Genomic DNA, 24,661 nt, shown 5'->3' with positions numbered 1-24,661 from the left:
CTGTCACACACACTTCACAAACGTTCCTAACCACACTGGAAAACATCTCAGTCACACACACTTCACAAACGTTCCTAACCACACTGGAAAACATCTGTCACACACACTTCACAAACGTTCCTAACCACACTGGAAAACATCTCAGTCACACACACTTCACAAACGTTCCTAACCACACTGGAAAACATCTCAGTCACACACACTTCACAAACGTTCCTAACCACACTGGAAAACATCTCAGTCACACACACTTCACAAACGTTCCTAACCACACTGGAAAACATCTCAGTCACACACACTTCACAAACGTTCCTAACCACACTGGAAAACATCTGTCACACACACTTCACAAACGTTCCTAACCACACTGGAAAACATCTCAGTCACACACACTTCACAAACGTTCCTAACCACACTGGAAAACATCTCAGTCACACACACTTCACAAACGTTCCTAACCACACTGGAAAACATCTCAGTCACACACACTTCACAAACGTTCCTAACCACTTCACTGGAAAACATCTGTCACACACACTTCACAAACGTTCCTAACCACACTGGAAAACATCTCAGTCACACACACTTCACAAACGTTCCTAACCACACTGGAAAACATCTCAGTCACACACAAAACTTCACAAATGTTCCTAACCACACTGGAAAACATCTGTCACACACACTTCACAAACGTTCCTAACCACACTGGAAAACATCTCAGTCACACACACTTCACAAACGTTCCTAACCACACTGGAAAACATCTCAGTCACACACACTTCACAAACGTTCCTAACCACACTGGAAAACATCTCAGTCACACACACTTCACAAACACTGTTCCTAACCTAACACTGGAAAACATCTCAGTCACACACACTTCACAAACGTTCCTAACCACACTGGAAAACATCTCAGTCAACCACACTGGAAAACATCTCAGTCACACACACTTCACAAACGTTCCTAACCACACTGGAAAACATCTCAGTCACACACACTTCACAAACGTTCCTAACCACACTGGAAAACATCTCAGTCACACACACTTCACAAATGTTCCTAACCACACTGGAAAACATCTGTCACACACACTTCACAAACGTTCCTAACCACACTGGAAAACATCTCAGTCACACACACTTCACAAACGTTCCTAACCACACTGGAAAACATCTCAGTCACACACACTTCACAAACGTTCCTAACCACACTGGAAAACATCTCAGTCACACACACTTCACAAATGTTCCTAACCACACTGGAAAACATCTGTCACACACACTTCACAAACGTTCCTAACCACACTGGAAAACATCTCAGTCACACACACTTCACAAACGTTCCTAACCACACTGGAAAACATCTCAGTCACACACACTTCACAAACGTTCCTAACCACACTGGAAAACATCTCAGTCACACACACTTCACAAACGTTCCTAACCACACTGGAAAACATCTCAGTCACACACACTTCACAAACGTTCAACCACACTGGAAAACATCTGTCACACACACTTCCAAACGTTCCTAACCACACTGGAAAACATCTCAGTCACACACACTTCACAAACGTTCCTAACCACACTGGAAAACATCTCAGTCACACACACTTCACAAACGTTCCTAACCACACTGGAAAACATCTCAGTCACACACACTTCACAAACGTTCCTAACCACACTGGAAAACATCTCAGTCACACACACTTCACAAACGTTCCTAACCACACTGGAAAACATCTCAGTCACACACACTTCACAAACGTTCCTAACCACACTGGAAAACATCTGTCACACACACTTCACAAACGTTCCTAACCACACTGGAAAACATCTCAGTCACACACACTTCACAAACGTTCCTAACCACACTGGAAAACATCTGTCACACACACTTCACAAACGTTCCTAACCACACTGGAAAACATCTCAGTCACACACACTTCACAAACGTTCCTAACCACACTGGAAAACATCTCAGTCACACACACTTCACAAAAACGTTCCTAACCACACTGGAAAACATCTCAGTCACACACACTTCACAAACGTTCCTAACCACACTGGAAAACATCTCAGTCACACACACTTCACAAACGTTCCTAACCACACTGGAAAACATCTCAGTCACACACACTTCACAAATGTTCCTAACCACACTGGAAAACATCTGTCACACACACTTCACAAACGTTCCTAACCACACTGGAAAACATCTCAGTCACACACACTTCACAAACGTTCCTAACCACACTGGAAAACATCTGTCACACACACTTCACAAACGTTCCTAACCACACTGGAAAACATCTCAGTCACACACACTTCACAAACACTGTCTCAGTCACACACACTTCACAAACGTTCCTAACCACACTGGAAAACATCTCCAGTACACACACTTCACAAACGTTCCTAACCACACTGGAAAACATCTTGGTCACACACACTTCACAAACGTTCCTAACCACACTGGAAAACATCTCAGTCACACACACTTCACAAACGTTCCTAACCACACTGGAAAACATCTGTCACACACACTTCACAAACGTTTTTAACCACACTGGAAAACATCTCACACACACTTCACAAACGATATCTCAGTCACACACACTTCACAAATGTTCCTAACCACACTGGAAAACATCTGTCACACACACTTCACAAACGTTCCTAACCACACTGGAAAACATCTCAGTCACACACACTTCACAAACGTTCCTAACCACACTGGAAAACATCTGTCACACACACTTCACAAACGTTTTTAACCACACTGGAAAACATCTCAGTCACACACACTTCACAAACGTTCCTAACCACACTGGAAAACATCTCAGTCACACACACTTCACAAACGTTCCTAACCACACTGGAAAACATCATAAGGTATGCTAATGGTTTCTGGAAACCGATTATCTCAAATAAATTGAAGTATTAAACTAGTCAGATTACAAAAATTGTGAATATGAAGATGACATGGAGATGATAAAGGTATTTTTGTAATTGGATGGAAATAGTTGACTTACTTTTGGGCTCTTTGAATACGGGTGGTCTCTTCTTGGCTTTTTCCCTATCTTCCTCCTCCCTCCTCTGCTGAGCTCTCTCTGTTAAAGAGCACCCATAGTCAATCACTAACTACCATTCCAGTAATCGATTGTGTGTGTGCGTGCGCACATGAGCTCGTTAAGAGTGTTGGGCCAGTAACTTAAAGGTTGCTTCTTCGAATCCCAGAGTCAAAGAAGCAACCTTTCAGTTCAGTGAAAAATCTGCCCATGTGCCCTTGAGCAAGGCATATATCCCTAATTGCTCCTGTAAGTCTCTCTGGATAAGAGCGTCTGCTAAATAACTAAAATGAAAACGTGCCTGCGTGTATGTGGCCAAATGCAGTAATGCCTCAGAGGACCCACATGCCTCTGGGGTTCCTTTCTATCTCTCCAAATCCAGGAATGTGCTGATTAAATTCACATGAATTTTATTGTATTCAGTAAACGTAGAGACAGGCGTGCGCGCATGGGCTTTCACAGCATACTCCATAAAGTTGCGGACAGACACTGTACACACCTGTTTTATGACTGTTTCAGTTGAGTGATTTTAATCACAGACACTTTTAACCTCAAGGAGAAGATTATTTGTCATCCCTTTACTGGATAATCCCATACTGAAAATGCACTATATCTGTCATCCCTTTATTGGCTATCCCACACTGAAAACACAGTACATCTGTCATCCCTTTACTGGTTAATAACACACCCTGGATATCCCACACTGAAAACACATATCTGTCATCCCTTTACTGGTTAATAACACACCCTGGATATCCCACACTGAAAACACATTATATCTGTCATCCCTTTACTGGTTAATAACACACCCTGGATATCCCACACTGAAAACACATTATATCTGTCATCCCTTTACTGGTTAATAACACACCCTGGATATCCCACACTGAAAACACATTATATCTGTCATCCCTTTACTGTTTAATCCCACACTGAAACACATTATATCTGTCATCCCTTTACTGGTTAATAACACACCCTGGATATCCCAACTAAAACACATTATATCTGTCATCCCTTTACTGGTTAATAACACACCCTGGATATCCCACACTGAAAACACATTATATCTGTCATCCCTTTACTGGTTAATAACACACCCTGGATATCCCACACTGAAACACATTATATCTGTCATCCCTTTACTGTTTAATAACACACCCTGGATATCCCACACTGAAACACATATCTGTCATCCCTTTACTTTAATAACACACCCTGGATATCCCACACTGAAACACATATCTGTCATCCCTTTACTGGTTAATAACACACCCTGGATATCCCACACTGAAAACACATTATATCTGTCATCCCTTTACTGTTTAATCCCACACTGTCATCCCTTTACTGGTTAATAACACATGGATATCCCACACTGAAACACATATCTGTCATCCCTTTACTGGTTAATAACACACCCTGGATATCCCACACTGAAAACACATTATATCTGTCATCCCTTTACTGTTAATAACATATCCCACACTGAAAACACATTATATCTGTCATCCCTTTACTGTTTAATCCCACACTGAAACACCTATCTGTCATCCCTTTAATTAATAACACACCCTGGATATCCCACACTGAAAACACATTATATCTGTCATCCCTTTACTGGTTAATAACACACCCTGGCTATCCCACACAGACAAATGTTCCATATTATGATTATACAGTTCCTGTGGTTCTAACATGGTCACAGTGCACGAGGTACAGAAAGAGACCGGAACATGTGGCAACAGCTGTTGGTTAGATCTCTGCCTTCCTTCTCTAACCGGGACTCTATGCTCCTCTGTTTCTATCCCTTATCTTGTTTTTTTCTCTCTTTTCATTCATCTTTCCTGTTAGTACTGTAACCTCTCTTGGCTGGCCCATCCCTCCCTCTTTCTTTGCTCCACTCCAGCTCATAAATATTTCAAACAGTACAGGTCACCACTATACCCCAGGCCTTTCTTCCCTGCCATCCTTCCTTCACAACACATTTCTACGGTTGAGATTTGTCCTGTTCTGGAGAGAATTAACTTTTGTCCCTCGTCTGCAAGTCTTAGCAAGTGAAGCCCAGGCAGAGACTAACATCTGTGTTTTCGTTCTTTTGGCTTTTATTGGAACCATGAACCACATGGGACTGATAAACCTCCTGTACATGAATCTGTGAGTAACATGACATGTTATATCTGTGTGTCATATGTTCTTCTGATTGTCTGAGAGCTTTGACAGTACAACGTTTGGCATTGCAGTGTTACTAAGTTTGACTTGTTGCAATGTGTGGTTGTTTTACCTCCCTTAATTGAACGCACTGATTGTTAGCCGCTCTGCATAAGAATTACCAAAGATATTTAGTCTTACGGCTAAATGACCAAAATGTAAACGTAGTGTCAAATATTACTGTGTGATGGGAAGTATCCACAACCTAGGACAGATGGACGGACAGACGGACAGATAGATCACAGTCATTCAGATCATAATGGAACAGACAGACAGACCACAGATCAGATCATACCTCTGTCCTCTCTCTCCTTTTCTTTCCTTTGTCTTTCCCTCTCCTCCTCCTCCTCCTGTTTTTTTGCTGTAGTAAACAAAGGAGTGAAAAACTTCAATGGGTGAATCCATTTTCCCCACCTCCCCATGTTTCAGATGTGAAACATTCAAAATGTTGCAGATAGAATACCAACAGCTGTCATGATTCCCTATTCTATCTGACAGGTAATCCATCACAACAGGTGTGAACAAAGCATTCTTCAACTTTTTCCCCTCTTCCCTTTCTTCATGTTTGCCACATAACCATAAACATAAGTGTTTGAAGAAAGGATCAATTCCATTACTTAGCATATTTTGCAGTTTGTAACTTCAGCTGGCAAAGTCTCGCTAAACCCAAATTTATGAAGAAGATAACAGACCATGTAATTGAAACAGCCTGACAATTATACACGTCTCTTGTTCATTCTTGTGGGGAATGAGAGAGTGAAGGCCCATTACTTTGACTTTGTGGTAGCGGTCCAATTCTTTATTGTGTCTATCTAATCTTTAATTTACTGCAGGGTCCCAATGAAATGAAAAACAGATTTCTATTGGAGATTTGGCCATGGGTTAATGTTAGTTCATTTCATGTGTGTGTGTGTGTGTGTACATACTCTCTCCACCACTATATCCATAGTCATACTCCTCGTACCATGGGCTTTCATAGGTAGGTGGTGGTGTAATAGAATCCTCTGTATCAGAGAGAGAAACACAATGTTAGAACAGTCTTAGTACACTGTATCAGAGAGAGAAACACAACGTTAGAACAGTCTTAGTATACTGTATCAGAGGGAGAAACACAATGTTAGAACAGTCTTAGTATACTTATCAGAGGGAGAAACACAACGTTAGAACAGTCTTAGTACACTGTATCAGAGGGAGAAACACAATGTTAGAACAGTCTTAGTATACTGTATCAGAGGGAGAAACACAATGTTAGAACAGTCTTAGTATACTGTATCAGAGGGAGAAACACAACGTTAGAACAGTCTTAGTACACTGTATCAGAGGGAGAAACACAACGTTAGAACAGTCTTAGTACACTGTATCAGAGGGAGAAACACAACGTTAGAACAGTCTTAGTATACTGTATCAGAGGGAGAAACACAATGTTATCAGAACAGTCTTAGTACACTGTATCAGAGGGAGAAACACAACGTTAGAACAGTCTTAGTATACTGTATCAGAGGGAGAAACACAATAGAACAGTCTTAGTATACTCTATCAGAGGGAGAAACACAATGTTAGAACAGTCTTAGTATACTGTATCAGAGGGAGAAACAACTTAGAACAGTCTTAGTACACTGTATCAGAGGGAGAAACACAATGTTAGAACAGTCTTAGTATACTGTATCAGAGGGAGAAACACAACGTTAGAACAGTCTTAGTATACTGTGTCAGAGGGAGAAACAACGATAGAACAGTCTTAGTACACTGTATCAGAGGGAGAAACACAATGTTAGAACAGTCTTAGTACACTGTATCAGAGGGAGAAACACAATGTTAGAACAGTCTTAGTATACTGTATCAGAGGGAGAAACAACGATAGAACAGTCTTAGTATACTGTATCAGAGGGAGAAACAATGTTAGTCTATCTAGAACAGTCTTTAGAGAGGGAGAAACAACATAGAACAGTCTTAGTACACTGTGTCAGAGGGAGAAACAACGATAGAACAGTCTTAGTACACTGTACAGAGGGAGAAACAACGATGTCTTAGTACACTGTGTCAGAGGGAGAAACAACGATAGAACAGTCTTAGTACACTGTGTCAGAGGGAGAAACAACACAAGTACACTGTGAGGGAGAAACACATAGAACAGTTAGAACAGTCTTAGTACACTGTATCAGAGGGAGAAACACAACGTTAGAACAGTCTTAGTACACTGTATCAGAGGGAGAAACACAATGTTAGAACAGTCTTAGTATACTGTATCAGAGGGAGAAACAATGACAGTCTTATGTTAGAACAGTCAGTTTAGTATACTGTATCAGAGGGAGAAACACAACGTTAGAACAGTCTTACTGTAAGAGGGAGAAACACAATGTTAGAACAGTCTTAGTATACTGTATCAGAGGGAGAAACACAACGTTAGAACAGTCTTAGTATACATCAGAGGGAGAAACACAATGTTAGAACAGTCTTAGTATACTGTATCAGAGGGAGAAACACAATGTTAGAACAGTCTTAGTATACTGTATCAGAGGGAGAAACACAATGTTAGAACAGTCTTAGTACACTGTATCAGAGGGAGAAACACAATGTTAGAACACTTAGTATACTGTATCAGAGGGAGAAACACAACGTTAGAACAGTCTTAGTATACTGTATCAGAGGGAAACACAACGTTAAACAGTCTTAGTATACTGTGTCAGAGGGAGAACACAACATAGAACAGTCTTAGTACACTGTATCAGAGGGAGAAACACAATGTTAGAACAGTCTTAGTATACTGTATCAGAGGGAGAAACACAACGTCTTAGTAACAGTCTTAGTACACTGTGTCAGAGGGAGAACAGTCTTAGTATACTGTGTCAGAGGGAGAAACAACGATACTGTATCAGAGGGAGAAACAATGTTAGAACAGTCTTAGTACACTAGAGGGAGAAACTGAACAGTCTTATACACTGTGTCAGAGGAGAAACACAACGTTAGAACAGTCTTAGTACACTGTGTCAGAGGGAGAAACAACTTTAGTACACTGTATCAGAGGGAGAAACACAATGATAGAACAGTCTTAGTACACTGTATCAGAGGGAGAAACACAACGTAGAACAGTCTTAGTATACTGTATCAGAGGGAGAAACACATTGTTAGAACAGTCTTAGTATACTGTATCAGAGGGAGAAACACAACGTTAGAACAGTCTTAGTATACTGTATCAGAGGGAGAAACACAATGTTAGAACAGTCTTAGTATACTGTATCAGAGGGAGAAACACAACGTTAGAACAGTCTTAGTGTTAGGGAGAAACACAATGTTAGATCAGAGGGAGAAACACAATGTTAGAACAGTCTTAGTATACTCAGAGGGAGAAACACAACGTTAGAACAGTCTTAGTATACTGTATCAGAGGGAGAAACACAATGTTAGAACAGTCTTAGTATACTGTATCAGAGGGAGAAACACAATGTTAGAACAGTCTTAGTATACTGTATCAGAGGGAGAAACACAACGATAGAACAGTCTTAGTATACTGTATCAGAGGGAGAAACACAACGATAGAACAGTCTTAGTATACTGTATCAGAGGGAGAAACACAATGTTATAACAGTTTAGTACACTGTATCAGAGGGAGAAACACAATGTTATAACAGTCTTAGTATACTGTATCAGAGGGAGAAACACAATGTTAGAACAGTCTTAGTATACTGTATCAGAGGGAGAAACACAACGTTAGATCAGAGGGAGAAACACAGTTAAAGTATACTGTATCAGAGGGAGAAACACAACGTTAGAACAGTCTTAGTATACTGTATCAGAGGGAGAAACACAACGTTAGATCAGAGGGAGAAACACAATGTTAGAACAGTCTTAGTACACTGTATCAGAGGGAGAAACACAACGTTAGAACAGTCTTAGTATACTGTATCAGAGGGAGAAACACAATGTTAGAACAGTCTTAGTATACTGTATCAGAGGGAGAAACACAATGTTAGAACAGTCTTAGTACACTGTATCAGAGGGAGAAACACAACGTTAGAACAGTCTTAGTATACTGTATCAGAGGGAGAAACACAATGTTAGAACAGTCTTAGTATACTGTATCAGAGGGAGAAACACAACGTTAGAACAGTCTTAGTACACTGTATCAGAGGGAGAAACACAATGTTAGAACAGTCTTAGTATACTGTATCAGAGGGAGAAACACAACGTTATAACAGTCTTAGTATACTGTATCAGAGGGAGAAACACAATGTTAGAACAGTCTTAGTATACTGTATCAGAGGGAGAAACACAACGATAGAACAGTCTTAGTATACTGTATCAGAGGGAGAAACACAACGTTAGAACAGTCTTAGTATACTGTATCAGAGGGAGAAACACAATGTTAGAACAGTCTTAGTATACTGTATCAGAGGGAGAAACACAATGTTATAACAGTCTTAGTATACTGTATCAGAGGGAGAAACACAATGTTAGAACAGTCTTAGTATACTGTATCAGAGGGAGAAACACAACGTTAGATCAGAGGGAGAAACACAATGTTAGAACAGTCTTAGTATACTGTATCAGAGGGAGAAACACAACGTTAGAACAGTCTTAGTATACTGTATCAGAGGGAGAAACACAACGTTAGAACAGTCTTAGTACACTGTATCAGAGGGAGAAACACAATGTTAGAACAGTCTTAGTACACTGTATCAGAGGGAGAAACACAATGTTAGAACAGTCTTAGTATACTGTATCAGAGGGAGAAACACAACGTTAGAACAGTCTTAGTACACTGTATCAGAGGGAGAAACACAATGTTAGAACAGTCTTAGTACACTGTATCAGAGGGAGAAACACAATGTTAGAACAGTCTTAGTATACTGTATCAGAGGGAGAAACACAACGTTAGAACAGTCTTAGTACACTGTATCAGAGGGAGAAACACAATGTTAGAACAGTCTTAGTATACTGTATCAGAGGGAGAAACACTACGTTAGAACAGTCTTAGTATAATGTATCAGAGGGAGAAACACAATGTTAGAACAGTCTTAGTATACTGTATCAGAGGGAGAAACACAATGTTAGAACAGTCTTAGTATACTGTATCCTGGGTAACACATTGTTTCTGCATTGATTCAACAGGACTACCCCACTGGGCACAAACTGGTTGAATCAATGTTGTTTCCACGTCATTTCAGCAGTGGAAAACTGATTGATTGATTGAATTTGATTGAATTTGCAAAAAGTCATCAACTTAAGAAATTTTGAGAATGTTTGTCTTTTTTTCACCCAACATTTAACCTACTATAAATCAAATGACATGGTTTTATTGATTTCACGTTGAATTAACGTTAGTTGACAACTCATTCAAATGCAAATCAAAACTAGACGTTGAACTGACGCATGTGCACAGTGGGACATAACTGCCCTGGCAAAACCACAAGTTGACTCCAGCAGAAACCTGTTTGGTCATACTGTTCTCATTTTACTGAACAACATGACACAGACTCTCTTTAGTATTATGTGTGCTTTCCAAAGCTCTCTGTAGCTACGGCTATTTAACTAAAGGCCTTGATAATGCAGTAATCTTCCAATACAGTGATGTTCAAATTTCTGCAGCCACAACAGACGCTCTCTGTTTGGACCAACGTAAAGCTAGTGGAACTCACTGCTTGTTATTTGCCTAGTTAAATGTTTAATTTACATTTACAAGGAATATAACAGAGCAACCATCTTGTGAAAGGCTTCTCGATCAAAAACAAAACCATGAAAAGCCTTTGATTGTGTGGAACTAAACTCTCACCCACTCACTCTCATTTAAAAGAACGGCTATGATCTTGCTAGCCTGATGTGATTCCCTGGAGTTAGAGGACGGTTGATCATATCCCACACTAAAACACGGGTTGTCTTTCATTCTTAGAAAGAAGGAACACCAGCATACACTGTGGCTCTCTAAGCAGTGACTGACTGACTGACTGACTGAGATATATTTACAGTACGTATTGATTGATTGATTGAATTATGTAAGTTACCTGTGACAACGTAGCTCAAGTCATCTTTCTCTGTGGGGACGACCTCTTTACCGTCAGGGAAAGGAAGATTCTCGGGCACCTCATCTGTTATTGGAGAACAGAGAGAGTGAGAGTGAGAGAATGAGAGAGTGCGATAGTGAGTGAGAGAATGAGAGAGTAAGAGATTGAGAGAGCGAGATATTGAGAGAATGAGAGCGAAAGAGAGTGTATGCGTGAGAGAATGAAAAATAGAAGAGAGAAAGAAAGGAGTGCAAGATTGAAGAGAGTGAGATAGAAGAGGAAGATGAGTCAGGAAGAAAGGAAGGAGATGGATGATGAAGTACGAGTAGAGCGCAAGAAGAGAAATGGAACGGAGAGAGATGTTGGAGTGATATGGTGAGAGAAATAGAGGATGAGAAAGGAGAGAGACGATGGAGTGATATGGTGAGAGAAATAGAGGATGAGAACAGAGAGAGAAGTTGGAGTGATATGGTGAGAGAAATAGAGGATGAGAACGGAGAGAGACGATGGAGTGATATGGTGAGAGAAATAGAGGATGAGAACGGAGAGAGATGGAGTGATATGGTGAGAGAAATAGAGGATGAGAACGGAGAGAGACGATGGAGTGATATGGTGAGAGAAATAGAGGATGAGAACAGAGAGAGATGGAGTGATATGGTGAGAGAAATAGAGGATGAGAACGGAGAGAGACGATGGAGTGATATGGTGAGAGAAATAGAGGATGAGAACGGAGAGAGATGGAGTGATATGGTGAGAGAAATAGAGGATGAGAACAGAGAGACAATGGAGTAATATGGTGAGAGAAATAGAAGATGAGAACGGAGAGAAACGATGGAGTGATATGGTGAGAGAAATAGAGGATGAGAACGGAGAGAGACGATGGAGTGATATGGTGAGAGAAATAGAGGATGAGAACGGAGAGAGATTGAGTGATATGGTGAGAGAAATAGAGGATGAGAACAGAGAGAGATGGAGAGAAATAGAGGATGAGAATGGAAAGAGATGGTGGAGTGATATGGTGAGAGAAATAGAGAGGTACTGGAGAGTAAGATACTGTAGGAGTGGAAATATGGAGCAATGGTAGAGTAAAACAGTAGTGGAAATATGGACACAGTAACGTAATGAAAACTTGTAAATTTCACACAAAGTACAGATGAGCTGAGCTTAGCTATGAATGTCACTGACAGACCTTCATATGAGATGATCTTTCCATCATCTGATTTAAAACTCATTGGTTAAAGCAGCATTTCTCAAACTCGGTACTCTGGACTCCAAGGGGCGGAAGTTTTGGTTTTTGCCCTAATACTACACAGCTGATTCAAATGATCAAAGCTGGATGAGTAGTTTATTATTTGAATTAGCTGCGTAGTGCTTTGGCAAAAACCCAAACGTGCTCACCTTGGGGTCCCGAGGACCGAGTTTGGGAAACCCTGGGTTAAAGACTCCAGGTGGTTTGATACAGAGAGGAGCTGGAGAAGAAATGTACAAGTCCAAATAGTTCAGTATGTGCTGTTATAAACTTATAAACAAATAGCTAGTATGTCAAATACTTGACTAAATACTTGGAAATTACTGTTCAAGTTATCTCAAAATGACATTTTACAGTTGTTGGTACCTTTATCCCATTCATCCATTCATCCATCCATTCAGTCAGTCAGTCATTGTCAGTCATTTTAGGAAACTGAGGTTTAAACATACATTTGGCTTCCCAGTAGTCTTCATCTCCCGTGTCCACCTCTCCATCCACCACAAGAGGGGGGGATGTGGCCGTCGGGTCCTCTCCCTTCCAATAGTCATCTTCTGTGTCGACCACTGGGCCTGCAGGCTCCTCCTCCTCTCCCTTCCAGTAGTCATCCTCTGAGTCAGTCTCTGGGGTGGCTGGCATATCATCATCAGGGTTCCAGTACTCATCCTCTGAGTCAGTCTCTGGGGTGGCTGGCTTATCATCATCAGGGTTCCAGTACTCATCCTCTGAGTCAGTCTCTGGGGTGGCTGGCTTATCATCATCAGGGTTCCAGTACTCATCCTCTGAGTCAGTCTCTGGGGTGGCTGGCTTATCATCATCAGGGTTCCAGTACTCATCCTCTGAGTCAGTCTCTGGGGTGGCTGGCTTATCATCATCAGGGTTCCAGTACTTATCCTCTGAGTCAGTCTCTGGGGTGGCTGGCTTATCATCATCAGGGTTCCAGTACTCATCCTCTGAGTCGGTCTCTGGGGTGGCTGGCTTATCATCATCAGGGTTCCAGTAGTCATCCTCTGAGTCGGTCTCTGGGGTGGCTGGCTTATCATCATCAGGGTTCCAGTAGTCATCCTCTGAGTCGGTCTCTGGGGTGGCTGGCTTATCATCATCAGGGTTCCAGTAGTCATCCTCTGTCAGAGGGACACAGGACAGTAGATGTAACATTATTATTGTGGAGAAAATAAATATACTTTTCAACGGTACAAATAAGATCAACATTTAGATTGGTATTAGAACACTGAGGCACCATCTCAGCCCAAACAACTTAGCACTCACAAATTACAAATCATTGTATAGCTAATTTACCAATTCCAAAGAACCAGTGAGGTCAAAAACGAGATTTTCTGTGTTTCATATATACAGTATTTGCACATTGAAGTTGGAATAATACGGTGAAATTGTGAAAATGACAATGATACCCTTTAGCGTTAGAGCTGTTTATAAAGATAGCCTGAAATTTTAGCCTGTTTCGGTGGGATGGAGTTTTGGCTTGCCTGGTGACATCACCAGGCTGCAAATGAGTTAATAAACCAATAAGAGTTCCAATCCTCTCTGCCAATAACAGCTAATCGTCAGTTTTCCCCTCTCCACTCAGAACACTCCCAGGCAGTCCTAGCAAAATTCTTGCTTGAGAAATTGCTCTTTACTAAGAAGCTGTTTTTTGTTTATTTTTTTACAATTTTTTTATGAAAATAATCATAGTAAGGTACTTAATTGTTACCCAGAAATGATTTGATACTGAGATGAAAACAGCTGCATTGGACCTTTAACTAGAGTGGTGTGTAACTAAATTACCTGGCTCTGTGTACACCTCTGTGGTAGTGGTCGGTGGTAGTGTGGTAGTGGTCGGTGGTGGAGTTGTTGGTGCTTTGCTGCGGCGGCCTCCCTTGTCCTTCAGCTTTTTGTCTGCTTTAGACTCCTTGTTCTTCTTGTCCTTCTTACCCTTTTTTTTCTTCCCTTTGCCCTCGTCCTCCTCTGGGGCTCTCCTGACCCGGGCTTGGAGATGGACGAAGAAGCAATGGAAAGTGAGTCAACTCGATCATGTTGACCCCTGAGGGCCCAATATGAGGCCTTACAGCTCCTGCCAGGCTTATTGCAAACAGATATGTATATCGCTCTGGATGAGAGGGTCTGCTAAATTACTCAATTGTAAATGTAATGTAAATGTTGAAATTGATAGGACAATATGGCATTCAAGCAACGGCTGTAAATCAACATCAACTTTCTGCAATTGAAACAGAATGATGAGAGAACGAGGGACGAAGAGAGACAGACAGAAAGACAGAGATCCCGGTACAGACGTGTACCAGGAAGTGGGTCTGCCAGACAGCATCACTAGCAGGGGGCACAGCTGAGCTAACGTCTGGCAGACAGGCTGTGTATGTGTGTGTGGCGGGGGGGGGGGAGATGACGGTGTCCTGTGCAGAAGAAAGCCTCCTCTGTTATATCTACAAAAAAGGTTTGGGGAAGTTTCCCCTTTTTTTCCCCCAATTTCGTGATATCCAATTGGTAGTTAGTCTTGTCCCATCACTGAAACTCCCCTACTGACTCCGGCGAGGCAAAGGTCGAGAGCCATGCGTCATCTGAAACACAACCCTGCCAAGCCACACTGCTTCTTGACACGTTGCTCACTTAACCCGGAAGCCAGCCGCACCAATCACCATCCAGTTGGTGACCAAAGTCAGCTTTTTAGTTGCTAGAGCATGATAAGACAAGGAAATCCTGGCCAGCCAAACCCTGCCCTAACCCGGACAACGCTGGGCCAATTGTGCTCTGCTTCATGGGTCTCCCAGTCATGGCCAGTTGTGACACAGCCTGGGATCGAACCCGGGTCTGTAGTGACACCTCAAACACTGCAATGCAGTTCCTTAGACTGCTGCGCCCTTCGGGAGGCCCGGGACACACAAACACAAATGTACACACAGACAAACCTCAGAAGAGGAACTATAGCGACATCATCATACTCATGGTCAAGGAGATCTGGGCTTATCTAAGTGTTACCACATGATGTCCCATTTGGATATTCCAAAATCACATACTAGGACTGTAGGTTTCTATTTGATGTGGAATGGATAATGAAGCTGTTCTTCTTTCTGGCCTTTCCTCTAAATGAACATATTTACAGAATTTTGCATGTTATGAATAATATGTGGATGTAATTATCCTCTTGTGCTGCTTATGGTTCTGCCTCAATCGCCACTGGAAGGCATTGTATTGTATTGTATTGTAATGTAATGTAATGTAACATATTGTATAAAAGTTGTGTAAATCCAGAAGTCAGTGGAGCCTTTCATGGCTGTCTGAATATCAGTGCCAGTGACATAACTGTGGAACGGCGATGTCTTCATGGAAAATATTCCTCTCCATTAGTAAACTCAGTCAAACTGTAATGATATGCTGTTAGGGCATTATCAACATTGTCCCGTCTGACTCTGTGTGGTTGGTCATTCTCATATCTTCTCAATGGTGGACAAATAGGTATAACAGTAGTAGCAACTATCCCATAGCACACTACAAACTATGTAACAATGTCTACCTAAAGTACAACATACACTGAACAAAAAAATGGACGCAACATGTTAAGTGTTGGTTCCATGTTTCATGAGCTGAAATAAAAAATTCCAAATGCACAAAAAGCTTATTTCTCTAAAATTTTGTGCACAAATTTGTTTACGTCCTTGCTAGTGAGCTATTGTCCTTTGCCAAGATAATCCATCTATATGGCATATTAAGCTGATTAAACAGCATGATCACTACGCAGGTGTAACTTGTGCTGGGGACAATAAAAGGCCACTCTAAAAAAACGTTGTTTTTTTTACCTAACAATAAAAATTAAAATTTTAACCCATGGGTTAACTGCCTTATTCAGGGGCAGAAGAACAGATTTTTTACCTTGTCTGCTTGGAATCCAATCTTGCAACCTTTCAATTACTAGTCCAACACTCTAACCACTAGGCTACCTGCTGACCCAGTTTTGTCACACAACACAATGACACAGATGTCTCAAGTTTTGCGAGAGCGTGCAATTGGCATGCTGACTGCAGGAATGTCCACCAGAGCTGTTGCCAGAGACTTGAATGTTAATGTCTCTACCATAAGCTGCCTCCAACGTTGTTTTAGAGAATTTGGCAGTGTCCAACTGCAGACCATGTATTCCCAGGGTCGGTCCCGGCCATTCTGCCACCCTAGGCAAGCCTAAAAAAATTGCCTTCCCATGCAAAACTAGAACAGTCTCAGTAAACAAAATAACATTGAAAAGACATCTAAAATAGTATTTTCCAGACATTGAAAATGTTTGTTTTTTTCCGGAGGTTCAATTTCAACATAATTTTTGGTTCTGAATGAAAGGTGAAAATGTGTTGTTTTTTGGGCCAAATCCGGACATTGAAAATATGGACATTTTTGCCAGACATCCAGTGAAATCAACATAATTTTTGGTTCTAAATAAAATAATAAAAAGTGGTGAAAAGCCTACAGTTTTCATTTAGAAACGTCTATGTTTGGAACAAACATTATGTGAGATTTAATGTGTTGTTGGAGGTGCATCTTTATCAATTTAGTTATGTGAGATTTAATGTGTTGTTGGAGGTGCATCTTTAGAAAAAATGATACCCTCGTCAATGTGCCGCCACAGGCCACAGCCTAAATCTGCCAAATGAGCGGGCTGGCCCTGTGTATTCCCAGTCATGTGAAATCCATAGATTTATTTAAATTGACTGATTTCCTTATATGAACTGTAACTCAGTGAAATCTTCAAAATTGAGGCATGTTGCATTTTATATTTTTCTTCAGTGTGGTTACACAGTACCTACTAACTAATATAATTACCATATAAATACATGGTTTTAGTGCAACCAAATTGGGAAATTGGTCTGATTCAACCAACAGATGTGTGTGCTGAAGTTTACTAGATTTTAAGCTGTGAAACTCAGAAACAAATGTACTTTATGATTAAAACTTCATCATCATCTCTGTCTCAGAGGGTGATTCCTTCCACTGTAGAGTGGGGTTCTGTGGTCACTGTTCACCCATGATTACAGCACAATCAGTGGAAAAGAAAAGTTGACTGTACAAATCTGTTTGCAAGATGCTCAGCTCAGAGTCCAGCCAGGTCTGTTACTGCAGCAGCAGACTAAATCTTCCCCAGTCTCAGTCCCAGTCCAAGTCCCAGTCCCAGTCCCAGTCCAAGTCCCAGTCTCAATCCCAGTCTCAGTCCCAGTCCCAGTCCCAGTCCAAGTCCCAGTCCCAGTCCCAGTCCCAGTCCCAGTCCAAGTCCCAGTCCCAGTCCAAGTCCCAGTCTCAGTCCCAGTCCAAGTACCAGTCCCAGTCCAAGTACCAGTCTCAGTCTAAGTCCCAGTCCAAGTCTCAGTCTAAGTACCCAGTCCAAGTACCAGTCTCAGTCTCCAGTCCAAGTCCCAGTCCAGTCCAAGTACCAGTCTAAGTCTAAGTCCAGTCCCAGTCCCAGTCCAAGTAGTCCAAGTCTCAGTCTCAGTCTCAGTCTCAGTCTCCAGTCCCAGTCCAAGTCCCAGTCTCCAGTCCCAGTCCCAAGTACCAGTCCCAGTCCAAGTCCTAGTCCAAGTCTCAGTCTAAGTCCCAGTCCAGTCCAACTACCAGTCTCAGTCAAGTCCCAGTACCAGTCCAAGTACCAGTCTCAGTCCCAGTCCAGTCCAGTCTCAGTCCCAGTCCAGTCTCAGTACCAGTCTCTCAAGTCTAAGTCCCAGTCCCAGTCCAAGTCTCCAGTCTCAGTCTCAGTCTCAGTCTCAGTCTCAGTCTCAGTCCTAGTCCCAGTCCCAGTACCAGTCTCAGTCTAAATCCCAGTCCAAGTACCAGTCCCAGTCTCAGGCCCAGGTATACTTTGCACTGCTCTGGTGTCATGTCCAAGAGACACATTTTCCACATTTTTCATTTTTCATTTTCCATTGGTTTTGTCTTGTCTTCCCACACACCTGTTTTCAATATCATTCATTACCTGTTGTGTATTTAACTCTCTGTTTCCCCTCATGTCTTTGTCAGAGATTGTTTATTGTCAGTGTTGTGTTTATTGTATAGGTCCCAGTCCCAGTCCAAGTACCAGTCCCAGTCCCAGGGTCCTCATACCCATGTTTGTTTATATTCTATTCTTATTAGTGTTATGGAGCATGTTATGTGGACATTCATTAAAGACTCCATTTTACACTCTGTTTGACTCTCCTGCGCATGCCAAGAGACACATTTTCCACATTTTTCATTTTCCATTGACTTCCATGCCACCTATACACACGACTTTGACACCTAGTATTTACTGAATGTCTGTCTCTTTCCAACTGAATACTGTTGTGAATAGAGTTTGGCTGTTTTAAATTGTGTATATTATGAAATAAAATAAGCATGTGTTTATTTAATATCTTGTTGACTGATGACCAACCAAGAGCATTGAGCATGACTACAACCGAATAACCATATATCCACCTTTAAACAATCCTTGCTGCTTTGTTCTGTTTAATCTGCAGCCTCCAAATTTAACTTGTGGATGCATTTCCCCAGAACACAGAACAGTAGATCACCTGACTCCCAATTAATGCTTGGGTTGTTTACTTAAGAATCTTTCCTGGTAAATATTTAGCTATCCTTATGATCATGCATGCAGTTATAATATTTTGTTTTACATAGATGAGTTATTTGAGACGACCATGATAAGCAGTTGTCTCGCTGCACTCCTAGTAGTTTGGTTTCTGCCACTTCCTAAGTTTGTACTCCCCCCATACTTAATTGTATCCCATGCTGTGTTGGCCTTTTCCTAGTGGAACAGACCAACATAACTTTGGTTTTCTTAGTGTTTAAAACAAGTTTGTTCCCGGCAAACCCACTCCCTGATATTTTCCAAATCTACTTGTATAGCTTGCTGTACGTGTTGAACCGATTGGAAAAAGAGGACCAAGCACTACCCCATTCTCAGCGACAGGGCTGCAGTGGAGCAGGTTGAGAGCTTCAAGTTCCTTGGTGTTCACATCACCAGCAAACTAACATGGTCCAAGCACACCAAGACAGTCGTGAAAGAGGGCACGACAAAACCTATTCCACCCCGGGAGACTGAAAAGATTTGACATGGGTCTTCAAATCCTCAAAAGTTTCTACAGCTGGTTGTATCACTGCCTGGTACGGCAACTACTCGGCCTCCGACCGCAAGGCACCACAGAGGGTAGTGCGTATGGCCCAGTACATCACTGGGGCCAAACTTCCTGCCATCCAGGACCTCTATACCAGGCGGTGTCAGAGGAAGGCCCTAAAATTTGTCAAAGACTCAAGCCACCCTAGTCATAGACTGTTCTCGTTGCTACCACACAACAAGCGGTACCGGAGCACGAAGTCTAGGTCCAAGAAGCTTCTAAACAGCTTCTACCCCCAAGCCATAAAACTCCTGAACACCTATTCAAATAGCTACCCAAAATATTTGCATTGCCCCCCCTTATTCACCGTTGCTACTCTCTGTTGTTATCTCGTATGTATAGTCACTTTAATAAATCTACCTACATGTATATATTACCTCAACTAACTGGTGCCCCTGCACATTGACCTTGTATTGGTAACCCCTGTATATAGTCTTTCAAGTGTTATTTTACTGCTGTTCTTTAATTACTTGTTACTTTTATTTCTTATTCTTATCCGTATAACTGCATTGTTGGTTAGGGGCTCGTAAGTAAGCGTTTCAATGTAATACCTGTTGTATTCGGCACATTTGACTAATACAAATTGATTTTATTTTATTTTATTGTCTTGCTGTATAAATTGTAGTATCATCTGAAAATGTAGTGGTTTGAGTTTCAGATAAGGCATATGGAAGGTTGTTGTATATATTAAGTAAAGAAGTGGACCAAGGCAGCTGCCCTGTGGTATTCCACAGTTTAAAGCATGAGGGAAGAAAATTAACCATTGATATACAGTGGGGAGAACAAGTATTTGATACACTGACGATTTTGTAGGTTTTCCTACTTACGAAGCATGTAGAGGTCTGTCATTTTGTATCATAGGTACACTTCAACTGTGAGAGACGGAATCTAAAACAAAAATCCAGAAAATCACATTGTATGATTTTTAAGTAATTAATTTACATTATATTGCATGACATAAGTATTTGATCACCTACCAACCAGTAAGAATTCTGGCTCTCACAGACATGATAGTTTTTCTTTAAGAGGCCCTCCTGTTCTCCACTCATTACCTGTATTAAATGCATCTGTTTGAACTCGTTACCTGTATAAAAGACACCTGTCCACACACTCAATCAAAATATATTTTAGATTCTTCAAAGTAGAGACCCTTTGCCTTGATGACAGCTTTGCACACTCTTGGCATTGAGTAGGTGTGTCCAAACTTTTGACTGGTGGTATACAGAAGACAGCCCTATTTGGTAAAAGACCAAGTCCATATTATGGCAAGAACAGCTCATATAAGCAAAGAGAAACAACAGTCCATCATTACTTTAAAACATGAAGGTCAGTCAATCCATACAATTTCAAGAACTTTGAAAGTTTCTTCAAGTGCAGTCGCAAAAACCATCAAGTGCTATGATGAAACTGGCACTCATGAGGACTGCCACAGGACAGGAAGACCCAGAGTTACCTCTGCTACAGAGGATATGTTCCTTAGAGTTACCATCCTCAGAATTTTCAGACCAAATAAATGCTTCACAGAGTTCAAGTATCAAACACATCTCAACATCAACTGTTCAGAGGAGACCTTATGAATTAGGCCTTCATGGTCAAATTGCTGCAAAGAAACCACTACTAAAGGACACAAATAAGAATAAGAGACTTGCTTGGGCCAAGAAACACGAGCAATGGACTTTAGACCGTTGGAAATCTGTCCTTTGGTCTGATGAGTCCAGATTTCAGATTTTTGGTTCTAATTGCCGTGTCTTTGTGAGACGCAGAGTAGGTGAAAGGATGATCTCCGCATGTGTGGTTCCCACCGTGAAACATGAGTTGTGATGGTGTGGAGGTGCTTTGCTGGTGACACTGTCTGTGATTTATTTAGAATTCAAGGCACACTTAACCAGTATGGCTACAACAGCATTCTGCAGCGATATGCCATCCCATCTGGTTTGCGCTTAGAGGGACAATCATTTGCCTTCAACAGGACAATGACCCAACACATATCCAGGCTCAAGGGTTCCAGGCTGCTTTTCATTACGTACACCTGTCACCATGATTACGGGCAGCTGCACAATATTGGACTCACCTGGACTCCATTACTTTGTGGATTACCCCCTCTATATTTGTCTGCTCTTCAGTTTGTTCCCTGTATCAGCATTGATTATGTTATTTTTCTCCTGTCCAGAGGCTGTTCCTGTTCTGTTTCATGTCTGTGTTTCATTAAATGTTCACTCGCTTTACCTGCTTCTCGTCTCCAGCGTTGATCCTCACAGTAAGGGGCAGTAGGTAGCCTAGTAGTTAGAGCGTTGGGCCAGTAAGGGAAAGATTGTTACATTGAATCCCGGAGCTGACAAAGTAAAATCTGTCGTTCTGCCCCTGAACAAGGCCATCATTATAAATATGAATGTGTTCTTAGCTGACTTGCCTCGTTAAATATATATATATTTTTAAAGTACGTTAAAAAAAGCAATGGCTATTTGACCAAGAAGGAGAGTTATTGAGTGCTGCATCAGATGACTTGGCCTCCACATTCACCCGACCTCAACCCAATTGAGATGGTTTGAGATGATTTGGACCACAGAGTGAAGGAAAAGCAGCAAACAAGTGCTAAGCATATGTGGGAACTCCTTCAAGACTGTTGGAAAAGCATTTCCAGATGAAGCTCGTTGAGAGAATGCCAAGAGAGTGCAAAGCTGTCATCAAGGCAAAGGGTGGCTACTTTATAGAATCTAAAATATATTTGGATTTGTTTAACACTTCTCTGGTTACTACATGATTCCATATGTGTTATTTCATGGTTTGATGTCTTCAGAAAATTGTAAAAATAAAGAAAACCCTTGAGTAGGTGTGTCCAAATGTTTGTCTGGTACTGTACATAGTAATTCAATCAATCAATCACCTAACCTAACCTAACCTAACCAAACCTACATGTACATAAAGTGCATTCGGAAAGTATTCCGTGTTATTGCGTGTAGATTTCATCTTTAGAATATACTGTAAGACTTTAACAACAAAATGTAGAAAAAGTCAATGGTCTGAATACTTTCCGAATACACTGTATTACCTCAATCAATCACCCCATCTACCTCGTACCCAAGTACACTGACTTGGTACCGGTACTCCTTAAATATAGCCCTGTTATTGTTATTTTATTGAGTTACTATTTTCTTTGTATCTATTTGCTCATTTTCTTACTTTTTAACCACATTGTTGGGAAAAAGCTTGTAAGTAAGCATTTCACGGTAAAGTGTACACTTGTTGTATTCGGTGCATGTGTCAAATAAAATGTGACTTGATTTTGTGAGCTGGAGACAAACAGGTGAGAGTGGTGTGTGCAGGGTATGTGTGTGTATACTGTTGGACAGGTCATAGTGACTGAACAGTGCCTGGGTAATTCAGGAAACTGCCGGCTACTTTTGAAACCAATGCTCTCCATTCATCTTCCATGTTCTCTGTGCCTTATCCCCTGTCCTCTGTGCCCTGTCTCCTGTCTGACAATGTAACATAATGTTCTCCAGTCCTGCTCCTGGAAAGGAGGCATCTGTTCCAGCCCAACAACCAGACGATGTAGATGATTTTTTTCTATTAATGGTTTGATCCTTAGTTGATAAGGTGTGTTATTGCTGGGCTGGAACAAAGTCCTGCACATCTTGTGAGTCTCCAAGACTAGGATCCAAGAACACTAGTGCAACACAAGCCAGGGGTTCCAAAACAGTTTTCTTCTTGAGCCCCATCAAGTAGATAAAACCATCCATGTTTCTAGCCACAACTCAATTGGGATCTACCAGTGGGTCCCAACTCTCCACTTAGTAACATGTATTATAATAGGTAGGTTGGCTTTGTTCTTACCTGGTACGGCTTCTTCCTCTGTGGCTCTCTTTGCCTTGCCAGTCTGTCTTTGCGTCTCTGTGAGCTCCTGTTCTTTAGCCGGCTCATCCTGGGACTCCTCTCCATGTAGGGCCTCCATTCCTCCATCCATCCCTCTCTCCTCCACAGCCTGGCCTATAGAGACTATGCCTCCTGCGCTCTCCCCTCCTCTTATCAGTAGCACACAGCATAGGGCCAGCAGAACCAAACACACCACTGCAGTATGACACCCCATCCTCCCTACTCTACAGTACCTACCTGAATGTTCCACAAAATACTTCTAGCTCAGTATTCCGATCAAGTATTCCACCACAGTATTCTACTTCAGAATTAAAGTTATTGCTAAAGTTCCAGCTCAGATCGCTACTCAGAAATTCTACCTCAGTGTTCTAAATCAGTATTCTACAAAATAATTCTACCTCACCAAAACACCTCACTGTTCTGTCTCAGTATTCTACTCTAGTGTTCCACACCTTCACTCTAGTGAGGAATATTCTGGAGCTCCACGCGCACTGCAAGCCACAGCCAAACCCACTCACTCAAAGCATGAGGCAGGGCTGAACACAGAGAGGAGGGAGGGAGGGAGGGAGGAAAAGAAGCCCAAAAACAATGGCTGAGGGAGACAGAGAAAGAATCACCTTCACCTGGCTGATGAGTTGGAACAGGTGCCCAGATCAAAAGGAGATCTCAGCACAGATTGAGCAGAGCAGCTCACTGGAGAAGCCAGGAGAGGGAAGGCAGAATCTATAGATTTGAAAATAGAGCTTAGTCCTGTAGCAGAGTGCTTCTACCAGGTCTTCCCTCCGCAGACTGCTCTTCCCTCCGCAGACTGCTCTTCCTCCGCAGACTGCCACAGACAGGCACGAATGGAAAGACTCCCAGGACGCTGGATTCCAGAGGAGGAGAGGGGGAGGGGAAAATAGTGGAAAGAGGGTGGGGGAGGACAGAATGTGTGTGTGCTAACAATACTGAACCCCACAACATCTGTGGACTCATGGAGTGGACTTAGTTCAAAGAAAATGAAAACAATAAAGAACATATTCCACCTCAAACTGGATTTAGTTTTTTAGGAATGTCCCGCTCTCCTTACTATCCAGATTTCAGGGGAACTGTAGCATTCTTTCCTTACGATGTAGCTTAG

The 24,661-nt window shown here is 41.7% G+C and overlaps 1 protein-coding gene across 1 annotated transcript in view; it reads right to left on the bottom strand.

The window, feature by feature from the left end:
* LOC135513847 (adipocyte enhancer-binding protein 1-like) overlaps positions 1–24,353 on the bottom strand; it is a 30,606-nt gene extending 6,253 nt beyond the window's left edge. The window contains exons 1-7 of the mRNA XM_064936805.1: positions 23,503–24,353; positions 14,318–14,518; positions 12,982–13,653; positions 11,284–11,367; positions 6,211–6,288; positions 5,580–5,645; positions 3,038–3,115 (exon numbers count right to left, since the gene is read on the bottom strand). Coding sequence (XP_064792877.1) covers positions 3,038–3,115; positions 5,580–5,645; positions 6,211–6,288; positions 11,284–11,367; positions 12,982–13,653; positions 14,318–14,518; positions 23,503–23,755 — 1,432 coding nt within the window. The 5' untranslated portion in view covers positions 23,756–24,353. The remainder of the gene's footprint in view (positions 1–3,037; positions 3,116–5,579; positions 5,646–6,210; positions 6,289–11,283; positions 11,368–12,981; positions 13,654–14,317; positions 14,519–23,502) is intronic.
* Positions 24,354–24,661: the final 308 nt, after the last annotated feature.

This window comes from Oncorhynchus masou, chromosome 25 (genome assembly GCF_036934945.1).
Source record: "Oncorhynchus masou masou isolate Uvic2021 chromosome 25, UVic_Omas_1.1, whole genome shotgun sequence".
NCBI classification, from domain to species: Eukaryota; Metazoa; Chordata; class Actinopteri; order Salmoniformes; family Salmonidae; genus Oncorhynchus; species Oncorhynchus masou.
Note: the sequence above shows the minus strand (reverse complement) of the source record. Positions and strands in the feature narration are given on the sequence as shown.